Source organism: Oncorhynchus masou, unplaced genomic scaffold (assembly GCF_036934945.1).
Source record: "Oncorhynchus masou masou isolate Uvic2021 unplaced genomic scaffold, UVic_Omas_1.1 unplaced_scaffold_3699, whole genome shotgun sequence".
Lineage (NCBI taxonomy): Eukaryota > Metazoa > Chordata > Actinopteri > Salmoniformes > Salmonidae > Oncorhynchus > Oncorhynchus masou.
This window is the reverse complement of record NW_027010101.1, coordinates 12,165-34,974: the sequence shown is the minus strand read 5'-3', so window position 1 is coordinate 34,974 and position 22,810 is coordinate 12,165. Positions and strand designations below refer to the sequence as shown.

The following is a 22,810-nucleotide window of genomic DNA, read 5'->3' as shown; positions in this document are numbered from 1 at the left end:
TACCAGAGACTTCTGACTGCAGACAAACTGACCTCATGTACCCTGTTTGTTATTAGTCAACATATCAGTCAGGTACTAGAGACTTCTGACTGCAGACAAACTGACCTCATGTACCCTGTTTGTTATTAGTCAAACATATCAGCCAGGTACCAGAGACTTTTACTGACTGCAGACAAACTGACCTCATGCCTTGTCGCACATTGTACCACTTTATTAGACAAAGTCAACATATCAGCCAGGTACCAGAGACTTTACGACTGCAGACAAGCTGACCTCATGTACCCTGTTTGTTATTAGTCAACATATCAGCCATGTACCAGAGACTTCTGACTGCCCAGACAAGCTGACCTCATGTACCCTGTTTGTTATTAGTCAACATGGAACAATGTATTCATTCAATATCACCACCCTGTTGAAGTGCCGTACACCCTTAAAGTTCCCAGATATTTCCAGCTGAAGACAAACAGACATTTGTCCATTCTATACGTTTAATTTTAGATGTCTATCAGTGTTAGTCAATTTGAATTGAATGCAGTCAATTCAGGAAGCAACTGTCGGTCAAGTCATAGACAAAAACGTGGGGTGATGTCAGGACAAGCACGTAGATCTGTAACAGATAGATAGGCCAAAGGGAATCGGGATCGGGCCTCAAATTAAACACCGATGTGGTTGTTATGCCAAAACATTCTGCTCAGGCTCTGTGTATTTGGTATGAGGAAACATTTACTGTACATATGTCATACCCTGTAAAGACTACAGATGTTTCAGGGTGGGGATGGGTTTCAATCTTACACTTTCACTAAGGAATAAGAAAGGGCAAAATTATTGAATTATTATGTGGATTATAATTCATGGACATTTTTGAACTTCAGAATACTTTTTAATCTAAAATACACTATAAGTTAAACATTTCTTGCATTTCAGGAAAGTTTTCCTGCAACAGGGTGATCAAATTAAGATCCTACATCTGTAAATACTGATCAGATAATAATAATGGGATAATGTAGCATTGTGGGGATGGAAAAAGATGAAAAGCTGTAGATTAAGGACACTTCTTAAGGGACACGGTCGATTAATGATGTTTTTTAAAGGAGAAGACAACGTAAGGACACTTTTCAGGGTCATTCCAGGGCAAACTTATTGTGTAGTATATTGTATGTGTTCAGTGAAGAAGAGCTGATCATTACCTTTGTCTCTCCTGTGGTCTTCAGTGCTGACCAGGCACTGGACAGGTTCGCCATGAGGCGCTTCTACGAAGACAAAGCACTTCCTGTGGGTCAACCGTCGCAGAGAAGGTCAGTTACCACTTAATAGCTCACTTCTTGTTTTTGCACTCTACAACTTCCTATAGGCTGGATGAGTTTGATCCCTTGGTGAGAGCAACCGGCTGGATTCCATTCTTAGAATGTGTATCCTTCATTCTGTTCATTGAAGAAGTCAACAAGGGTAAAGGGATGGGCGTGACTTCCAGAGTGGAATCCAGTCAATGGATGACCTGGTGTAACTCTCACTGTTTCAAAGGCTATCCTCCTCTCCCTCAGTCCCTCGCTCCCAGTCGTCCCAAACAGGAAATACCTCTGTCTTTTTGTTCCTTAATCCTCCCAATGAAGCCTAATTGACATAATTGAGGAATAATATTTTTGGAAAGCCTAGCAGCTTTTTGTATTCTCAGGATTCCACTGAGCGCTGAAAGGTTACATGGTTTTCAGAGTTCATTCTGACACTACTATCCATCGTTCCTTCCTCCCCTCCTCCAGTGATCTGGCATGCTGAATAGGTGGCTTTGTAAGGAACTCTTGGTGGCGCTTAGAACTGATTTAGGGTCAGATCCAGTCTAGCCATAGGCTGAGTAAATACAAACTGATCTGGGATCCATAGTTTGTGGCAGATAAGGGGAAACCCAGGTGTATCCAGCAGGCAACAGCAGCAGTAGCAGCACTAGGCCTCTGACCAGCTGCTGTTTCCTTACTCAGATATAATTATCCTCAGCCCAGTTCCCCCAGTCTGAACTTATTATGGTCTGGCATGTGTGACATTAACATTGGGAGGGGGGTGGATCTCAGCACTGCTACGCTGCCGTAGAAACGCACTACTAATAAAATCATCACCACCATTCTTGTGAGGAAAGTCCACTCTAGATTAAGAATCTAAGTTAGATCCTTGAGTGGGAATGTTTCTGAGCCAAAATGGTGGATGGTTGTCCAGACTTGGATTCTGTGGCAGCCCAACATTATATATATATATATATATATATATATATATAAATATCTCTGTACAGTAGTAACTGTAATATGTCAGAATCTATGTGGCCGTGTTTTTCGGCGTGACCCCGCTGTTAAACAGGGAGCTACTTACACAACCCAGCTGGTCTGTGATTGCTTCCTGCTCCGACCTAATTTCATTTGGGAGACCGAACCATCTGGCGGCTGCCAGCGGAGCGCGGGGGAGCAAAGAAATTGGTGGGGGGAGACAACACCTCTGGAACAGAAGTCACCTCTGCATGATCATCGTAGTATCATTAACAGGCTGCCTGGGCAGGCAGCTCACCAACACAACACAACATTCCCTTGCCTGGCAGGCAGAACTCACCACACAACACAACATCTCGCCTGGCAGGCAGAATTCCCCTGCCTGGCAGGCAGAGCTCACCAACAACACAACATTCTGCCTGGCAGGCAGAACTCACCAACACAACACTACATTCCCTTCCTGGCAAGCAGAGCTCACCAGCACAACATTCCCCTGCCTGGCAGAGCTCACCAACACAACTCAGCAGGCAGACACAACACAACATTCCCTTCCTGGCAGGCAGAGCTCACCAGCACAACATTCCCTGCCTGGCAGGCAGAGCTCACCAACACAACATTCCCTGCCTGGCAAGGGGCAGAGCTCACCAACACAACACAACATTCCCTGCCTGGCAGGCAGAGCTCACCAGCACAACACAATATATTCCACTGCCTGGCAGGCAGAGCTTCAACCAACACAACATTCCCCCTGCCTGGCAGGCAGAGCTCACCAACACAACACAACATTCCCCTGCCTGGCAGGCAGAGCTCACCAACACAACACAACATTCCACTGCCTGGCAGGCAGAGCTCACCAACACAACACAACATTCCACTGCCTGGCAGGCAGAGCTCACCAACACAACACAACATTCCCCTGCCTGGCAGGCAGAGCTCACCAACACAACACAACATTCCCCTGCCTGGCAGGCAGAGCTCACCAACACAACACAACATTCCCCCTGCCTGGCAGGCAGAGCTCACCAACACAACACAACATTCCCCTGCCTGGCAGGCAGAGCTCACCAACACAACACAACATTCCTGCCTGGCAGGCAGAGCTCACCAACACAACACTACATTCCCTTCCTGGCAAGCAGAGCACAACATTCCCCTGCCTGGCAGCAGAGCTCACCAACACAACATTCCCCTGCCTAGCAGGCAGAGCACATGTTCCCCTTCCTGGCAGGCAGAGCTCACAGGCAGAGCACAACACAACATTCCTGCCTGGCAGGCAGAGCTCACCAACACAACACAATTCATTCCTGCCTGGCAGGCAGAGCACCAACACAACACAACATTCCACTGCCTGGCAGGCAGAGCTCACCAACACAACACAACATTCCCCTGCCTGGCAGGCAGAGCTCACCAACACAACACAACATTCCACTGCCTGGCAGGCAGAGCTCACCAACACAACACAACATTCCCGCCTGGCAGGCAGAGCTCAACACAACACAACACGCCTGGCAGGCAGAACTCACCAACACAACACAACATTCCCTGCCTGGCAGGCAGAGCTTACCAACACAACATTCCCCTGCCTGGCAGGCAGAGCTCACCAACACAACACAACATTCCCCTGCCTGGCAGGCAGAGCTCACCAACACAACACAACATTCCCTGCCTGGCAGGCAGAGCTCACCAACACAACACAACATTCCCCTGCCTGGCAGGCAGAACTCACCAACACAACACAACATTCCACTGCCTGGCAGGCAGAGCTCACCAACACAACACAACATTCCCCTGCCCTGGCAGGCAGAGCTCACAAACACAACACAACATTCCCTGCCTGGCAGGCAGAACTCACCAACACAACACAACATTCCCCTGCCTGGCAGAGCTCACCAACACAACACAACATTCCCTGCCTGGCAGGCAGAACTCACCAACACAACACAACATTCCCCTGCCTGGCAGGCAGAGCTCACCAACACAACACAACATTCCCCGCCTGGCAGGCGGGCAGAGCTCACCAACACAACACAACATTCCCTGCCTGGCAGGCAGAACTCACCAACACAACACAACATTCCCCGCCTGGCAGGCAGAGCTCACCAACACAGCACAACATTCCCCTGCCTGGCAGGCAGAGCTCACAAACACAACACAACATTCCCTGCCCGGCAGGCAGAACTCACCAACACAACACAACATTCCCCTGCCTGGCAGGCAGAGCTCACCAACACAAACACAACATTCCCCTGCCCTGGCAGGCAGAGCTCACCAACACAACACAACATTGCCTGCCTGGCAGGCAGAGCTCACCAACACAACACAACATTCCTCTTCCCTGGCAAGCAGAGCTCACCAACCAACACAACATTCCCCCTGCCTGGCAGGCAGAGCTCACCAACACAACACTACATTCCCCTGCCTGGCAAGCAGAGCTCACCAACACAACAACGTTGCCTGGCAGGCAGAGCTCACCAACACAACTCCTGCCTAGCAGGCAGAGCACACCAACACAACATTCCCCGCCTGGCGGACAGTGCTCACCAACCACAACATTCCAATGCCTGGCAGGCAGAGCTCCATCAACACAACATTCCCTGCCTGGCAGGCAGAGCTCACCAACACAACACAACATTCCCCTGCCTGGCAGGCAGAGCTCACCACCTGACACAACACAACAGCTTCTGTATTCCCTGCCTGGCAGGCAGAGCTCAATGCTGAACACAACACAACATTCCCTGCCTGGCAGGCAGAGCTGGCACACGTTCCTGCCCCAACACCAAAACACAACATTCCCCTGCCTGGCGGGCGGGGGCAGCATTCCCACCAGCGGGCCAACACAACACAACATTCCGCCTGGCAGGCAGAGCTCACCAACACAGCACAACATTCCCTCGCCTGGCAGGCAGAACTCACCAACTGGCGCAACACAACATTCCACTGCCTGGCAGGCAGAGCTCACCAACACAACACAACATTCCCTGCCTGGCAGGCAGAGCTCACAAACACAACACAACATTCCTGCCCTGGCAGGCAGAGCTCACCAACACAACACAACATTCCCCTGCCTGGCAGGCAGAGCTCACCAACACAACACAACATTCCCTCTGCCCGGCGGCACCAACACAACACAACATTCCCCTGCCTGGCAGAGCTCACCAACACAACACATTCCCCTTCTGGCAAGTAGAGCTCACCAACACAACACAACATTCCTCTGCCTGGCAGGCAGAGCGGCCTGGTGCTCATACACTCCAATTCACTCTGACATCTCCATAGTGTGCGAAGCCTCTTTGATACTAGATGGGGCGTGCTTGCTAGTCTTGCTTACCAGACTCATGGTGCATGACATTGAAGGATAGTCCCTCTGTTTCACACTGTGACTGTGTTGTGTGGATGTGTGTAGGTATGTGCGTTACTTCAGTGGTCTGCTCTCTGGCCACATCAAGATTAACAACAAGCCTCTGTTCCTGCACCATGTCATCATGCACGGCATCCCCAACTTCGAGTCCAAAGGAGGTGAGTCTGCAACAGGATAGCCTTTATTTCATTATTAGAGATTATAAATGATTCATTTTTTTTTTCTTCAATGCCTTTCATTCAATGAGTATAAATAATTGTTTAATTTTGGAATACTTTTTCTTCTTTTCTTCTTTTCTTCCCTCGCAGGCTGTCGTCCTTTCCTGAAGATTTACCAGGCGATGCAGCCAGTCTACACGTCAGGGATATAGTATGTTTCTTTAGTTTTTGTCTGTTGCATTGTGGGTTGATTTGTCTTTCAGGGGGCTTGTTTTCTCTCCTCTCAGATTCTGTCACTCTATCCCTCTTTCCTTCTCTCCCTCTCAGTCCACAGTACTTTCAAGCCTGTCACCTCTTGTTAAGAGATTAGCCCTTGATAATCTCCATCTGTTTGTGTGTGTGCGTGTGTGTCAGTGTGTGTGTGTGTGTGTGTGTGTGTGTGTGTGTGTGTGTGTGTGTGTGTGTGTGTGTGTGTGTGTGTGTGTGTGTGAGAGAGAGAGAGAGAGAGAGAGAGAGAGAGAGAGAGAGAGATGTGTGTCAGTGTGTGCTGGTGGGGCAGGCAGGCAGATAGATTGTCAGTGACACAGCTCTAGGGTTCTATGTGTACAGGGAGGGATACCGTAACCCCCACCTCACTGACCTACCTTCTCCATCCAGGGTCCTCACGACCAAAACAACACCACACAGAAACACCCCCCCCCACCACACACACACACACACACACACACACACACACACACACACACACACACACACACACACACACACACACACACACACACACCCATCCATTTACAATCTGACTTTTGATAACTGATTTGCGACAGGCTCTTAAGAAGAAGACCAAAACTGTTTTAAAGTGTTTATAATGGTTTTCATCTGAATTATTTCCACAGTAACGTACAAGGGGACAGTCACACCAGTATCTGCATCACCATTGAACCTGGCCTGCTCCTAAAGGGAGACATTTTGGTAAGAAGCACATATTTTGTCATCATGTACAGGTGTTGTGGTTGTACTGTATGTTGTGATGTGTTGTGTTGGCCTTAGAGCCCTTAGTGGCCTTACAGTAGGTTCATATACTGTAACTGTTGAAGGTTGACTTTTTCATATTCCACCACAATACATTCCTCAACCACAGGATCAATTTTTCTGTAATGCTCCGGGTGTCGTGGGTGTGGAGTCAAATGCAGGAGACAGAGAGTTCAATGCTGTGCGTCTTTAATAGCACCAACGCACCACAGGGTGCTCACAATAATTATGTTCCCAAACACAGGGAATCAAAATGTACAACGGAAAAAATCACGACCAGGCACTAACACGTACCTCTACAACAGAGCCGAAGGTTACACTGAAATAATCCCGCATAACAACCGTGCGGGCCAGCTGTCTAATAAAGGCAAACTAATTAAACATAAACAGGTGCTACCACTAAACATACAAGGAGGGGGAGGAAAGACAATCAGTGGCAGCTAATAGGCCGGTGACGACGACCGCCGAGCGCCACCCGCCCGGGAAAGGGAACCACCCTCGGTCGGACTCGTGACATTTTCTCTCTCTCTGTGTCTCTCCGTGTCTCTCTGTGTCTCTCTGTGTCTCTCTGTGTCTGTCTCTCTCTCTCTCTCTCTCTCTCTCTCTCTCTCTCTCTTTCTCTCTTTCTCTCTCTCTCTCTCTCTCAATTCAATTCAATTCAAGGGGTCAATGTGTTAACATTGCCAAAGCAAGTGAGGTAGATAATATACCAAAGTGAAATAAACAATCAAAATTAACAGTAGACATTACACATACAGAAGTTTCAAAAGAATAAAGACATTACAAATGTCATATTATATATATATATATATATATATATATATATATATATATATATATACACAGTGTTGTAACAATGTACAAATGGTTAAAGTACACAAGAGAAAATAAATAAGCATAAATATGGGTTGTATCTCTCTCACTCTCTCTCAATAAATCAAATCAAATCAAATTTTATTTGTCACATACACATGGTTAGCAGATGTTAAAGAGTGTAGCGAAATGTTTGTGCTTCCAGTTCCGACAATGCAGTAATAACCAACAAGTAATCTAACTAACAATTCCAAAACTAATATCTTATACACAGTGTAAGGGGATAAAGAATATGTACATAAAGATATGAATGAGTGATGGTGCAGAGCAGCATAGGCAAGATACAGTAGATGGTATCGAGTACAGTATATACATATGAGATGAGTATGTAAACAAAGTGGCATAGTTAAAGTGACTAGTGATACATGTATTACATAAGGATGCAGTAGATGATAGAGTACAGTATATATGTATACATATGAGATGAATAATGTGGTGTATGTAAACATTATATTAGGTAGCATTGTTTAAAGTGGCTAGTGATATATTTTACATCCTTTCCCATCAATTCCCATTATTGAAGTGGCTGGAGTTGAGTCAGTGTGTTGGCAGCAGCCACTCAATGTTAGTGGTTGCTGTTTAGAAGCTGTTTTTCAGTCTCTCGGTCCCAGCTTTGATGCACCTGTACTGACCTCGCCTTCTGGATGATAGCGGGGTGAACAGGCAGTGGCTTGGGTGGTTGTTGTCCTTGATGATCTTTATGGCCTTCCTGTAACATCGGGTGGTGTAGGTGTCCTGGAGGGCAGGTAGTTTGCCCCCGGTGATACGTTGTGCAGACCTCACTACCCTCTGGAGAGCCTTACGGTTGTGGGCGGAGCAGTTGCCGTACCAGGCGGTGATACAGCCCGCCAGGATGCTCTCGACTGTGCATCTGTAGAAGTTTGTGAGTGTTTTTGGTGACAAGCCGAATTTCTTCAGCCTCCTGAGGTTGAAGAGGCGCTGCTGCGCCTTCTTCACGATGCTGTCTGTGTGGTTGGACCAATTCAGTTTGTCTGTGATGTGTATGCCGAGGAACTTAAAACTTACTACCCTCTCCACTACTGTTCCATTGATGTGGATAGTGGGGTGTTCCCTCTGCTGTTGGGGTGTCCACAATCATCTCCTTAGTTTTGTTGACGTTGAGTGTGAGGTTATTGTCCTGACACCACACTCCGAAGGCCCTCACCTCCTCCCTGTAGGCCGTCTCATCGTTGTTGGTTATCATTATATTATATCATTATCAATATCATTATATTACTGTATTATTGACTATGTTTTGTTTATTCCATGTGTAACTCTTGTGTTGTATGTGTCAAATTACTATGCTTTATCTTGGCCAGGTCGCAGTTGCAAATGAGAACTTGTTCGCAATTAGCCTACCTGGTTAAATAAAGGTGAAATAATTTTTTTTTTTTTTTAAACTCTCTCTCTGTCTCTCTCTCTCTCTCTCTCTCTCTCTCTCTCTCTCTCTTCAATTCGATTTAAGGGCTTTATTGGCATGGGAAAGATATGTTTACATTTCCAAAAGTGAAAACATTACTCTCACAAAAGTTCCAAAAGAATAAAGACATTTCAAATGTCATAGTATATCTATATACAGTGTTGTAAACATAAATATGGGTTGTATTTACAATGGTGTTTCTTGTGGCAACAGGTCACAAATCTTCCTGCTGTGATTGCATACTGTGGTATTTTACCCAATAGATATGTGAGTTTATTTGTTTTACATTTTTTTGTGGATCTGTGTAATCTGAGGGAAATATGTTTCTAATATGGTCATACATTTGGCAGGAGGTTAGGAAGTGCAGCTCAGTTTCCACCCCATTTTGTTGGCAGTGTGCACATTGCCTGTCTTCTCTTGAGAGCCAGGTCTGCCTTCGGCATCCTTTCTCAATAGCAAGGCTATGCTCACTGAGTCTGTACATACGCAGAGATTTCCTTAATTTTGGGTCAGTCACAGTGGTCAGGTATTCTGCCACTGTGTACTCTCTGTTTAGGGCCAAATACATTCTAGTTTCCTCTGTTTTTTTGTATATTCTTCCAATGTGTCAAGTAATGATCTTTTTGTTTTCTCATGATTTGGTTGGGTCTAATTGTGCTGCTGTCCTGCGGCTCTGTGAGATCTGTTTGTGTTCGTCAACAGAGCCCCAGGACCAGCTTTCTTAGGGGGCTCTTCTCCAGGTTCAGTTCTCTGTAGGTGATGGCTTTGTTATGGAAGGTTTGGGAATCGCTTCCTTTTAAGTGGTTGTAGAATTTAACAGCTCTTTTCTGGATTTTGATAATTAGAAGGTATCTGCCTAATTGGGCTCCTGGGTGGCATAGAGGGCTAAGGCACTGCATCTCAGTGCTTGATGCGTCACTACAGACACCCTGGTTCAAATCCAGACTGTCTCACACAACTGGCTGTGATTGAGAGGCCCATAGGTGCAGCATAATTGGTCCAGTGTCGTCCCCGGGTTTTGGCCAGTATAAGCCGTCATTGTAAATAAGAATTTGTTCTTAACTGAATAGCCACCAGTTAAATAAATACAAATATTCTGATGTGCATGCATTATTTGGTGTTTTACCTAGAAGGCCAGCATCCTGGAGTCGCTTCTTCACTGTTGACATTGAGACTGGTGTTTGCGGGTACTATTTAATGAAGCTGCCAGTTGAGGACTTGTGAGGCGTCTGTTTGTCAAACTAGACACTCTAATGTACTTGTCCGCTTCCCTCAGTTGTGCACCAGGGCCTCCCACTCCCTCTATTCCCTCTATTCTGGTTAGGAGCCCGTTTGTGCTGTTCTGTGGAAATAGTACACAGCTTTATAAGAGATCTTCAGTTTCTTGGAAATTTCTCGAATGGAATAGCCTTCATTTCTCACAAGCTGTGCTAACATAATTGCAAAAGGGTTTTCTAATGATCAATTAGACTTTTAAATTAGCTAACACAACGTGCCATTGGAACACAGGAGTGATGGTTGCTGATAATGGGCCTCTGTACGCCTATGTAAATATTCCATAACAAATCAGCCATTTGGAGCTACAATAGTCATTTACAACATTAACAATGTCTACACTGTATTTCTGATAAATGTGATGTTATTTTAATGGACAAAAAATGATTTGCTTTTCTTTCAAAAACAAGGACATTTCTAAGTGACCCCAAACTTTTGAACAGTAGTGTATATGCTTTTGCTGTTTTTGTTCTTTGTTATAGAGCCAAAAATATTGGCGAAGTGGTTTATCCATATATCTCCATTTTGGATAGATAACCCTTTGTGTTGTTGTTTGTTTAGAGTTTTCCAATTTTCCCAGAAGTGGTTCGATTCTATGGATTCTTCAATTACATTGAACTGATTTCTGACGTGCTGTTCCTTCTTTTTCTGTAGTGTGTTTCTGTATTGTTTTAGTGATTCACCATAGTGAAGGCGTAGGCTCAGGTTTTCTGGGTCTCTATGATTTTGGTTGGACAGGTTTCTCAATTTCTTTCTTAGGTTTTTGCATTCATCATCAAATCATTTGTCATTGTTGTTAATTATCTTTGGTTGTCTGCTTGACCATTTTTGATTTGATAGGGAAGCTGAGCGGTCAAATATACTGTTTAGGTTTTCTACTGCCAAGTTTACACCTTCACTATTACAGTGAAACATTTGTTCCAGGAAATTGTCTCTCTCTCTCTTTGTCTGTCTGTCTGTCTCTCTCTCTCTCTCTCTCTCTCTCTCTCTCTCTCTCTCTCTCTCTCTCTCTCTCTCTCTAATGTTATCTTGCCCTCCTGTTCACTAGAGTTATATTAGGGAAGAATGTGTCCTTGTTCCACCAGACCAGACCACACCACATTAGACCACACTCGACGTGCCTCCCCATCAGAACATGCCTCCATTGTACTGACCATGTTCTGTTCTGGTGGGGATCCCATGGTCTGATCTCTAGGGCCAGCAGGGTTTAGGCCTGGAGATATAGACCATGAGTTTGGCAATCTGGACTGCTTCCCTCGTTTGGTTTGACTGTAGCAAAAGTCCTTGTCTTGATGTCAGGTTATATGCTTACTCTCTCCCTCCTCCTCCTCCTCCTCCTCCTCCTCCTCCTCCTCCTCCTCCTCCTCCTCCTCCAGTTGAAGTGTTACCACAAGCGTTTCCGGAGCCCCATTAGGGATGTGGTATTCAGAGTGCAGTTCCACACCTGTGCCATCCACGACCTGGGAGTGGTCTTCGGGAAGAATGAACTGGATCAGACTTTTAAAGGTGTGTGTGTGTATGTGTGGGTGACTGTGTGTATGTATCTGTGCGTGGGTGACTGTGTGTGTGTGTGTGTGTGTGTGTCTTTGTAGGAGTGCGTACACATGTTTGTGTGTGTATGTACCTATGTGGCCTCTCCCAATTTTTTTAAATTGATTGTCGTTTAATGTGTGTGTGCACGTGTGTACCTGTGTTTGTTGAAGTGCGTACATGTTGCGTGTACTGTATTACCTGGCCTCTGTAAAAATGTGAAATTGATTGTCATTTAATGTGTGTCACTACACAGATGAGAGATTTCCAGAATATGGGAAAGTGGAATTTGTCTTCTCCTTCTGACCTGAGAAAATCAAAGGTACAGGTAATCAGTATTTCAAGTTGAATGCTTCAATGCATGCTCTATGTAGCAATTTATACACAAACTATAGTTAGTACCATAAGGTAATGCAGCACAGCATGGATTGGTGTTAACTGATTGTGTGTTATCAGCATAGTTAACTGCATGTGGCTACGCAGAGAGTACATGTTATATTGTATTTCTGTTATGGACATTAATGGGTTAAAGACTGCATTACCTATTGGCTTTGTGTCTCTCAGGAATGGGCCACCTTGAGAATGGCCCACAAGTGTCGGTGGGACACACACCCAAGACCCCCTCATCCGCTGGGACTCCTAACAGAACTTCAAACAGGGGCTGCGAGGATACAGGAGACAGGAGCACCAAGACCACACACACACATGCGCACACACACGCACACGCACACGCTCACGCACACACACACACACACACACACACACACACACACACACACACACACACACACACACACACACACACACACACACACACACACACAGTGGTGGAAAGAGTACCCAGTTGTCATAAAAAAAGAAACCTTAATAGCACTGGAGGCTGCTGAGGGGAGGATGGCTCATAACATTAGCCATAACAGGGCTGGAATGGTATCAAACACCTACAAACCAAATGTTTGATGTATTTGATACCATTCCACTAATGCCGCCTCCAGCCAGCCATCATGAGCCCGGCCTCCCCAATTAAGATGACACCAACCTCCCGTGCTTAATGGAAAAGTGAAAGCCACCTATAAAATACTCTTTCAGTACAAGTCTAAAGTATTTGGTTTAAATATACTTAAGTATCAAAATCATTTCAAATTCCTTATATTTAACAAACCAGGACGGAACCATTTTCTCTTTGTTTTTTTGTTGTTGACATATAGCTAGGTCACATTCCAACACTAGACATCCTTTGCAAACTAATCATTTGTATTTAGAGAGTTCGCTAGATCAGAGACATTAGGGATGACCAGGGATGTTCTCTGAGAAATCTGTGATTTGGACCATTTTCCTGTCCTGATAAGCATTCAAAATATAACCAGTACTTTGTGTCAGAGAGAAAATTGTGGTATGATATTATTGTCATTATGAACATAGTGAATTAAAAGTTAAAGTTAAATTGTAAAGTACAGATACCCCCAAAATAGTAGTAGTAGTTTAAAGTATTGTTACTTAAATAATTTACACACACACATGAGGGCCTTGGGCCTGGTCACACACACACACAGTCACACACACACACACACACACACACACACACACACACACACACACACACACACACACACACACACACACACACACACACACACACACACACACACACACACACACATACACACACACACACACACACACACACACACACACACACACACACACACACACACACACACACACACACACACACACACACACACACACACACACACACACACTACGCACACACACACACACACACACACTCATACATCCACACACACACACACACACACACACACACACACACACATAGATACATACACACACACACACACACACACACACACACACACACACACACACACACACACACACACACACACACACACACACACACACACACACACACACACACACACTCATACATCCACAAGTAATGGACTCATCGAATATCAGATGTTGACATGCAAATAGTAGACCCCCACTTCACAGTCTAGAAGAAACCAAAGGGTGTTGGCTGACCTCCAGTTGGCTAGCAGTATACCTCAACAGCAGAACAGTGTGATAATTGGCCAATATCCATGAAATGTAATGAATAGAGCCATCATTAGAGCCATTCACATGAAACTGTGTGATGCAACCCTTGATTAGTTGTGGGGAACACAGTCCTCTCCTTGGACAGCAGGTTACCTACTGTGATAATGAGAGGCCACAGCATTTAGGAACATGGCACTTCCACTGGTACTTCCACTGGTACTTCCACTGACATTCCACTGGCATTCTACTGGCACTTCCACTGGCATTCTACTGGCACTTCACTGGCATTCATTCTACTGGTACTTCCACTGGCATTCTACTGGTACTTACTGGTACTGGTACTTCCACTGGCACTTCCACTGGCATTCTACTGGCACTTACTGGTACTTCACTGGCATTCTACTGGCACTTCCACTGGCATTCTACTGGACTGGCATTCTACTGGCACTTCACTATTCTACTGGCACTGGCATTCTACATTCTGGCATTCTACTGGTACTTCCGCGGCGTTCTACTGGTACTTCCTCTGGCATTCTACTGGTACATTCCACTGGTATTTCCACTGGAATTCTACTGGTACTTCCACTGGAATTCTACTTACTTCACTGGCATTCTACTGGTACTTCCACTGGCATTCTACTGTTACTTCCACTGGCATTCTGGTACTTCCACTGGTACTTCACTGGCATTCTACTGGTACTTCCCACTGGCATTCTACTGGTACTTCCACTGGTATTTCACTGGCATTCTACTGGTACTTCCACTGGCATTTCCACTGGCATTCTACTGGTACTTCCACTGGTACTTCCACTGGCATTCTACTGGTACTTCCACTGGTACTTCCACTGGCATTCTACTGGTACTTCCACTGGCATTCTACTGGTACTTCCACTGGCATTCTACTGGCATTCTACTGGAATTCTACTGGTACTTCCACTGGCATTCTACTGGTACTTCGACTGGCTTCCACTGGTACTTCCACTGGCATTCACTGGTACTTCCACTGGTACTTCCACTGGCATTCTACTGGTACTTCCACTGGTACTTCCACTGGCATTCTACTGGTACTTCCACTGGCATTCTACTGGTACTTCGACTGGCATTCTACTGGTACTTCCACTGGAATTATACTGGTACTTCCACTGGTACTTCCACTGGCATTCCACTGGTACTTCCACTGATACTTCTACTGGCATTCCACTGGTACTTCACTGGTACTTCCACTGGCATTCTACTGGTACTTCACTGGCATTCTACTGGTACTTCCACTGGCATTCTACTGGTACTTCCACTGGCATTCTACTGGTACTTCCACTGGTACTTCCACCAGGCATTCTACTGGTACTTCCACTGGCATTCTGGTACTTCACTGGTACTTCCTGACATTCTACTGGTACTTCCACTGGCATTCTACTGGTACTTCCACTGGTACTGGCATTCCTGGTACTTCCACTGGCATTCTACTGATACTTCCACTAGCATTCTACTGGTTCTTCCACTGGCATTCTACTGGTACTTCCACTGGCATTCTACTGGTACTTCCTGGCATTCTACTGGTACTTCCACTGGTACTTCCACTGGTACTTCCACTGGAATTCTACTGGTACTTCCACTGGTACTTCCACTGGCATTCTACTGGGTACTTCCACTGGCATTTACTGGTACTTCCACTGGTACTTCACTGGCATTCTACTGGTACTTCCACTGGCATTCTACTGGTACTTCCACTGGTATTTCCACTGGCATTCTACTGGTACTTCCACTGGCTTATTTCCACTGGCATTCTACTGGTACTTCCACTGGCATTCTACTGGCACTTCACTGGCATTCTACTGGTACTTCCACTGATACTTCCACTGGCATTCTACTGGTACTTCCACTGGTATTTACACTGGCATTCTACTGGTACTTGGCCTACTGGTATTTCCACTGGCATTCTACTGATACTTCTACTGGTACTTCCACTGGCATTCTACTGGTACTTCCACTGGCATTCTACTGGTACTTCCACTGGCACATCACCGGCATTCTTACTGGTACTCCACTGGCATTCTACTGGTACTTCCACTGGCGATTCTACTGGTACTTCCACTGGTACTTCCACTGGCATTCTACTGGTACTTCCACTGGTATTTCCACTGGTACTTCTACTGCATTCTGGCACGCCACTGGCATTCTACTGGTACTTCCACTGGCATTCTACTGGCACTTACTTCCACTGGTACTTCCACTGGTACTTTGGCATTCTACTGGTACTTCCACTGGCATTCTACTGGTACTTCCACTGGCGTTCTACTGGTACTTCCTCTGGCATTCTACTGGTACTTCCACTGGCATTCTACTGGTACTTCCACTGGAATTCTACTGGTACTTCCACTGGAATTCTACTGGTACTTCACTGGCATTCTACTGGCACTTCCACTGGCATTCTACTGGCACTTCCACTGGAATTCTACTGGTACTTCCACTGGTACTTCCACTGGCATTCTACTGGTACTTCCACTGGCATTCTACTGGTACTTCCACTGGTACTTCACTGGCATTCTACTGGTACTTCCACTGGCATTCTACTGGTACTTCCACTGGCACTTCCACTGGCATTCTACTGGTACTTCCACTGGTACTTCCACTGGCATTCTACTGGTACTTCCACTGGCATTCTACTGGTACTTCACTGGCATTCTACTGGTACTTCACTGGAATTCTACTGGTACTTCCACTGGCATTCTACTGGTACTTCGACTGGCATTCTACTGGTACTTCCACTGGAATTCTACTGGTACTTCCACTGGTACTTCCACTGGCATTCTACTGGTACTTCCACTGGCAATCTACTGGTACTTCCACTGGCATTCTACTGGTACTTCACTGGAATTCTACTGGTACTTCCACTGGCATTCTACTGGTACTTTCGAATTCTACTGGTACTTCCACTGGTACTTCCACTGGCATTCTACTGGTACTTCCACTGGTACTTCCACTGGCATTCTACTGGTACTTCACTGGCACTGGCATTCTACTGGTACTTCCACTGGCATTCTACTGGTACTTCTGGTACTCCCACTGGCATTCTACTGGTACTTCCACTGACATTCTACTGGCATTCTACTGGTACTTCCACTGGCTGGAATTCTACTGGTACTTCCACTGGCTGGTACTTCCACTGGTACTTCCACTGGCACTTCCTACTGGTACTTCCACTGGCATTCTACTGGTACTTCACTGGGCATTCTACTGGTGCCGACTGGCATTCTACACTTCCACTGGAATTCTACTGGTACTTCCACTGGTACTTCCACTGGCATTCTACTGGTACTTCCACTGGCATTCACTTCTACTGGTACTTCACTGGCATTCTACTGGTACTTCCACTGGCTACTGGTACTTCCACTGGCACTTCCACTGGCATTCTACTGGTACTTCCACTGGTACTTCCACTGGCATTCTACTGGCACTTCCCACTGGCATTTCTGGTACTTCACTGGCATTATACTGGTACTTCACTGGCACTTCCACTGGCATTCTACTGGTACTTCCACTGGCATTCTACTGGTACTGGCGTTCACTGGTACTTCCTCTGGCATTCTACTGGTACTTCCACTGGCATTCTGGTACTTCCACTGGAATTCTACTGGTACTTCCACTGGTACTTCCACTGGCATTCTACTGGTCCACTGGCATTCTACTGGTACTCTGCTGGTACTTACTTGGCATTCTACTGGTACTTCACTGGCATTCTACTGGTACTTACTGGTACTTCACTGGCATTCTACTGGTACTTCCCATTCTACTGGTACTTCACTGGAGATTCCACTGGCACTTCCACTGGCATTCTACTGGTACTTCGACTGGCATTACTGGTACTTCCACTGGCATTCTACTGGTACTTCCACTGGCCTTCTACTGGTACTTCACTGGAATTCTACTGGTACTTCCACTGGCATTCTACTGGTACTTCCACTGGCATTCTACTGGTACTTCCACTGGAACTGGAATTCTACTGGTACTTCCACTGGCATTCTACTGGTACTTCCACTGGCATTCTACTGGTACTTCCACTGGAATTCTACTGGTACTTCACTGGAATTCTACTGGTACTTCCACTGGTACTTCACTGGCATTCTACTGGTACTTCCACTGGCATTCTGGAATTCTACTGGTACTTCCACTTACTTCACTGGCATTCTACTGGTACTTCCACTGGCATTCTACTGGTACTTCACTGGCATTCTACTGGTACTTCACTGGCATTTTACTGGTACCGACTGGCATTCTACTGGTACTTCCACTGGAATTCTACTGGTACTTCCACTGGCATTCTACTGGTACTTCCACTGGCATTCTACTGGTACTTCCACTGGATTCCGCACTGGCATTCTACTGGTACTTCCACTGGCATTCTACTGGTACCACTGGCATTCTACTGGTACTTCACTGGCATTCTACTGGTACTTCCTGGCATTCTACTGGATTATGAATTCTACTGGTACTTCCACTGGTACTTCCACTGGCATTCTACTGGTACTTCCCACTGGCATTCTGGTACTTCCACTGGTACTTCACTGGCATTCTACTGGTACTTCCACTGGAATTCTACTGGTACTTCCACTGGTACCTCACTGGCATTCTACTGGTACTTCCACTGGCATTCTACTGGTACTTCCACTGGTACTTCCACTGGCATTCTACTGGTACTTCACTGGCATTCTACTGGTACTTGCTTGCATTCACTGGCATTCTACTGGTACTTCCACTGGAATTCTACTGGTACTTCCACTGGCATTCTACTGGTACTTCACTGGCATTCTACTGGTACTTCCACTGGCATTCCACTGGTACTTCCACTGGAATTCTACTGGTACTTCCACTGGCATTCTACTGGTACTTCCACTGGAATTCTACTGGTACTTCGCTGGCAATCTACTGGTACTTTGACTGGCATTCTACTGGTACTTCCACTGGCATTCCACTGGTACTTCCACTGGTACTTCCACTGGCATTCCACTGTACCACCTCTCTCCACATCTAAAAGTAAGAGCATATATCTTCCTCAACAGTTCAGACATTTAGATTCTTTCACATATTGCTATTCACTTTTGCCTGTTTAAGCATGGCCAATCTAGTCACTCCCTTGCCCTACCCCTCTTGCCTCCTCTTGTTCCCATCCTTTCCCCCTATCTACCCCCTTTCCTCTCCCGTCCGTCTTAGCTGCAGGCGGACCCCATGCCATAAAGCACCCCCTCCACACACACCTGTCAATCACTCCTTTAAATAGCTGCTGCAGAAATAGGTGGTAGTCAGTCGCTCTGCTGGTAACCCGAACCCCAGCACTCCCCCTCCCACCACCACCCCCACCCAGCTCACAGTGTGGGTGTGCAAGGGGCTAGGGCTGGGGTCAGGAGATGACGGGACCCCACACCAAACTCCTGCTCTTCCTCTCACCTCTTCTCCCTTCCTCCTCCACCTCCTCCACCTTACCCCTCTGCTTCTGCAGTCCACCCCCCATTCCATAGCCCTCACTGGGGCTGTCATCATTCATCATGGTCCTATTGATTAGTATTGTGGACGGGACAAGACAATGAATACAGTGAGGGCAGTGTGCACCCTATCTTATAATACCCATATGCCCCAAGTGGAGAGAGAGGGAGGCAGTTGCACCAGAGCACAGGCCATGACAAATAGCCATCATGTCAAGCTAGGCCCTTGGCAGCCATTTTGGTGCAGCGGTAATACGCTCCAACATGCCCTATGACTTGAATAGAAACCACTGTATTATATCATATTCAACTCTCTGGAGAGCTCTTGTGGTAATTGCTATGTAAAGTAGGTCATTGGGAAATGCTGGTGTTGGCAGTTTGATCTTAATTGAATGGACTAGATATTTGATTCTGGTTGGCTCAGCAGAAAGCATTCTGCCAGTCCCCTCGCTTAGCTAATTACAGGCTTTGCTTCCTTAGCAGTTGGATTGGATCTGAAAAATGTGGATTCAGTACATGGTGCTAGAACATTGTGTGCCCACCATTCAATTGGTCTTGGGCTGAAAGTGAACCTCTGTGAAAGCTGAAGTGGTTTTATAGGTTGACGGAAGATGTCTGTGTTCCAAGGCTGGGCTTGGGTTTTGAGCTAGGGTTCGTTTGTTTGCTAGCTGCTTTGCTACCCACCTCAATGTTTCTCCGCCAAGGGGTCTACTCTGAAAATACCCTTCCTCTCTCTCTTTCCCTTCCTCTCTTTCCCTCCCTCTCTCAAGGGCTTCAGCTTGGGTTCTGGAGTGAGGGTTCAAGACATTCGGTCGCTAGCTGCTTGTTGGCCCACCTCAACGTTTCTTCACCAAGGGTCTGTTCTGAAAACACCGCCCTCTCCCCTCCCTCTCTTTCCCCTCCCTCTCTCTTCCTCCTCTTTTGATCACAGTGTAGCGGTTGACAGGTCAGGTGAATGTCGATGAGGGACCAGTTTTTAGGCACTAGACTAATGGCTAACACGCAGACGGACAAGCTACACTGTGTAGCCTAGCTTTCATTAGGTTCTGGACAAATGGAGTGTTTTCCCATAACTGTCGTGACACTGTGTGCTCCAGTGGACTCTGGTCACTCGTCACATGTCATTAAAAGCATTAGGGCAGTGTTATTTGTCCGTGTGGTAAAGTCCTAGTCCTAAATGGCTGTTCCACCCTGGATCGTTGATGTATATACAGTTGAAGTCGGAAGTTTACATACACTTAGGTTGGAGTCATTAAAACTCATTTTTCAACCACTCCACAAATATCTTGTTAACAAACTATAGTTTTGGCAAGTCAGTTAGGACATCTACTTTGTACATGACACAAGTCATTTTTACAACAATTGTTTACAGACAGATTATTTCACTTAAAATTCACTGTATCAAAAGAAATCAGCCAAACCTAGGAAAATAAATTGTAGACCACCACAAGTCTGGTTCATCATTGGGAGCAATTTTCAAACGCCTGAAGATACCATTTGTATTCATCTGTACAAATAGTAGTACGCAAGTATAAACACCATGGTACCGCGCAGCCGTCATACCGCTCAGGAAGGAGATGCGTTCTGTCTCCTAGAGATGAACGTACTTTGGTGCAAAAAGTCAAAATCAATCCCAGAACAACAGCAAAGGACCTTGTGAAGATGCTGGAGGAAACAGGCACAAAAGTATCTATATCCACAGTAAATCGACATAACCTGAAAGACCTCTCAGCAAGGAAGAAGCCACTGCTCCAAAACCGCCATAAAAAAGCCAGACTACAGTTTGCAACTGCACATGGGGACAAAGATCATACTTTTTGGAGAAATGTCCTCTTGTCTGATGACAACAAAAATAACTGTATGGCCATAATGACCATCGTTATGTTTGGCGGATAAAAGGAGGCTTGCAAGCCAAACGCCATCCCAACCGTGAAGCACGTGGGTGGCAGCATCATGTTGTGGGGGTGCTTTGCTGCAGGAGGGACTGGTGCACTTCACAAAATAGATGGCTTCATGAGGAAGGAAAATTATGTGGATATATTGAAGCAACATCTCAAGACATCAGTCAGGAAGTTAAAGCTTGATCGCATGGGTCTTCCAAATGGACAATGACCCCAAGCATACTTCCAAAGTTGTGGCAAAATGGCTTAAGGACAACAAAGTCAAGGTATTGGAGTGGCCATCACAAAGCCCTGACCTCAATCCTACAGAATATGGGTGGGCAGAACTGAAAAAGTGTGCGAGAGCAAGGAGGCCTACAAACCTGACTCTGTTATTCCAGCTCTGTCAGGAGGAATGGGCCAAAATTCACCCAACTTATTGTGGGTAGCTTGTGGAAGGCTTTGACCCAAGTTAAACAATTTAAAGGCAATGCTACCAAATACTAATTGAGTGTATGTAAACTTCTGACCCACTGGGAATGTGATGAAAGAAATAAAAGCTGAAATAAATAATTCTCTCCACTATTATTCTGACATTTCACATTCTTAAAATAAGGTGGTGATCCTAACTGACCTAAGAGGGAATTCTTACTAGGATTAAATGTTAGGAATTGTGAAAAAATGAGTTTAAATGTCTTTGGCTAAGGTGTACATAAACTTCCGACTTCAACTGTATGTGTCAGAGTCACGGCTAGCTCCTGGTAAGGTCTTTGTTTACATATTGCAATGACCTTTGTAGAAATAACACGAAAGGAGTATATGAAAGATAAGCCTGTTTAAAAGGTCTGTATGAATAACAAGGTTATTGGTAGAATAATACATCACTAAGTTTCGATGATGTATCTGCAACTATGAAGGTGTTCAGAGGGTTTGTGTCCACTTTTAGCCTGGGTGCTGCTGAGATGTGTGAAGGGCATTGTCGGATAGTTACTAGTTGTGAGTTATTTGCACATGTGTGCATCCACTTTGAGTGAATGCGTAGAAATTAGTGGGTGTGCCTGCGTTCATGCATGTGTGTGTGTGTTTAACTAATAGTCCTTCACTAATAGGACTTCACTAATAGTCCTTCACTAATAGTCCTTCACTAATAGGACTTCACTAATAGGACTTCACTAATGGGACTTCACTAATAGGACTTCACTAATAGGCCTTCACTAATAGGACTTTACTAATAGTCCTTCACTAATAGTCCTTCACTAATAGGACTTCACTAATAGCCCTTCACTATTAGTCCTTCACTAATAGCCCTTCACTAATAGGACTTCACTAATTGCCCTGTACTCAGCTGTTGACCTGGGGTGTGTCCAACAAGGAAATAGCTCTCGAACATTAGCTAGCGTTTTGTGCTGTGGCACATTTGCAAATATTTCTTAAAACCTGTTTTTTCTTTGTCATTATGTGGTAGATTGATGAGGTAAATAAACTATTTAATGC

General features: G+C 45.7%; 1 protein-coding gene across 1 annotated transcript; it reads left to right on the top strand.

Annotated features, from left to right (window-relative positions):
• Nucleotides 1-1,166: 1,166 nt before the first annotated feature.
• LOC135534628 (tensin-1-like) lies at nt 1,167-12,214 on the top strand (the record flags this gene model as incomplete). Its single annotated transcript, XM_064961559.1, has 6 exons — nt 1,167-1,295; nt 5,653-5,765; nt 5,916-5,976; nt 6,662-6,737; nt 11,742-11,871; nt 12,152-12,214. Coding segments are annotated over 6 exons (559 nt in total), but the record flags the coding sequence as incomplete, so codon positions are not given.
• Between the last annotated feature and the right edge of the window lie 10,596 nt (nt 12,215-22,810).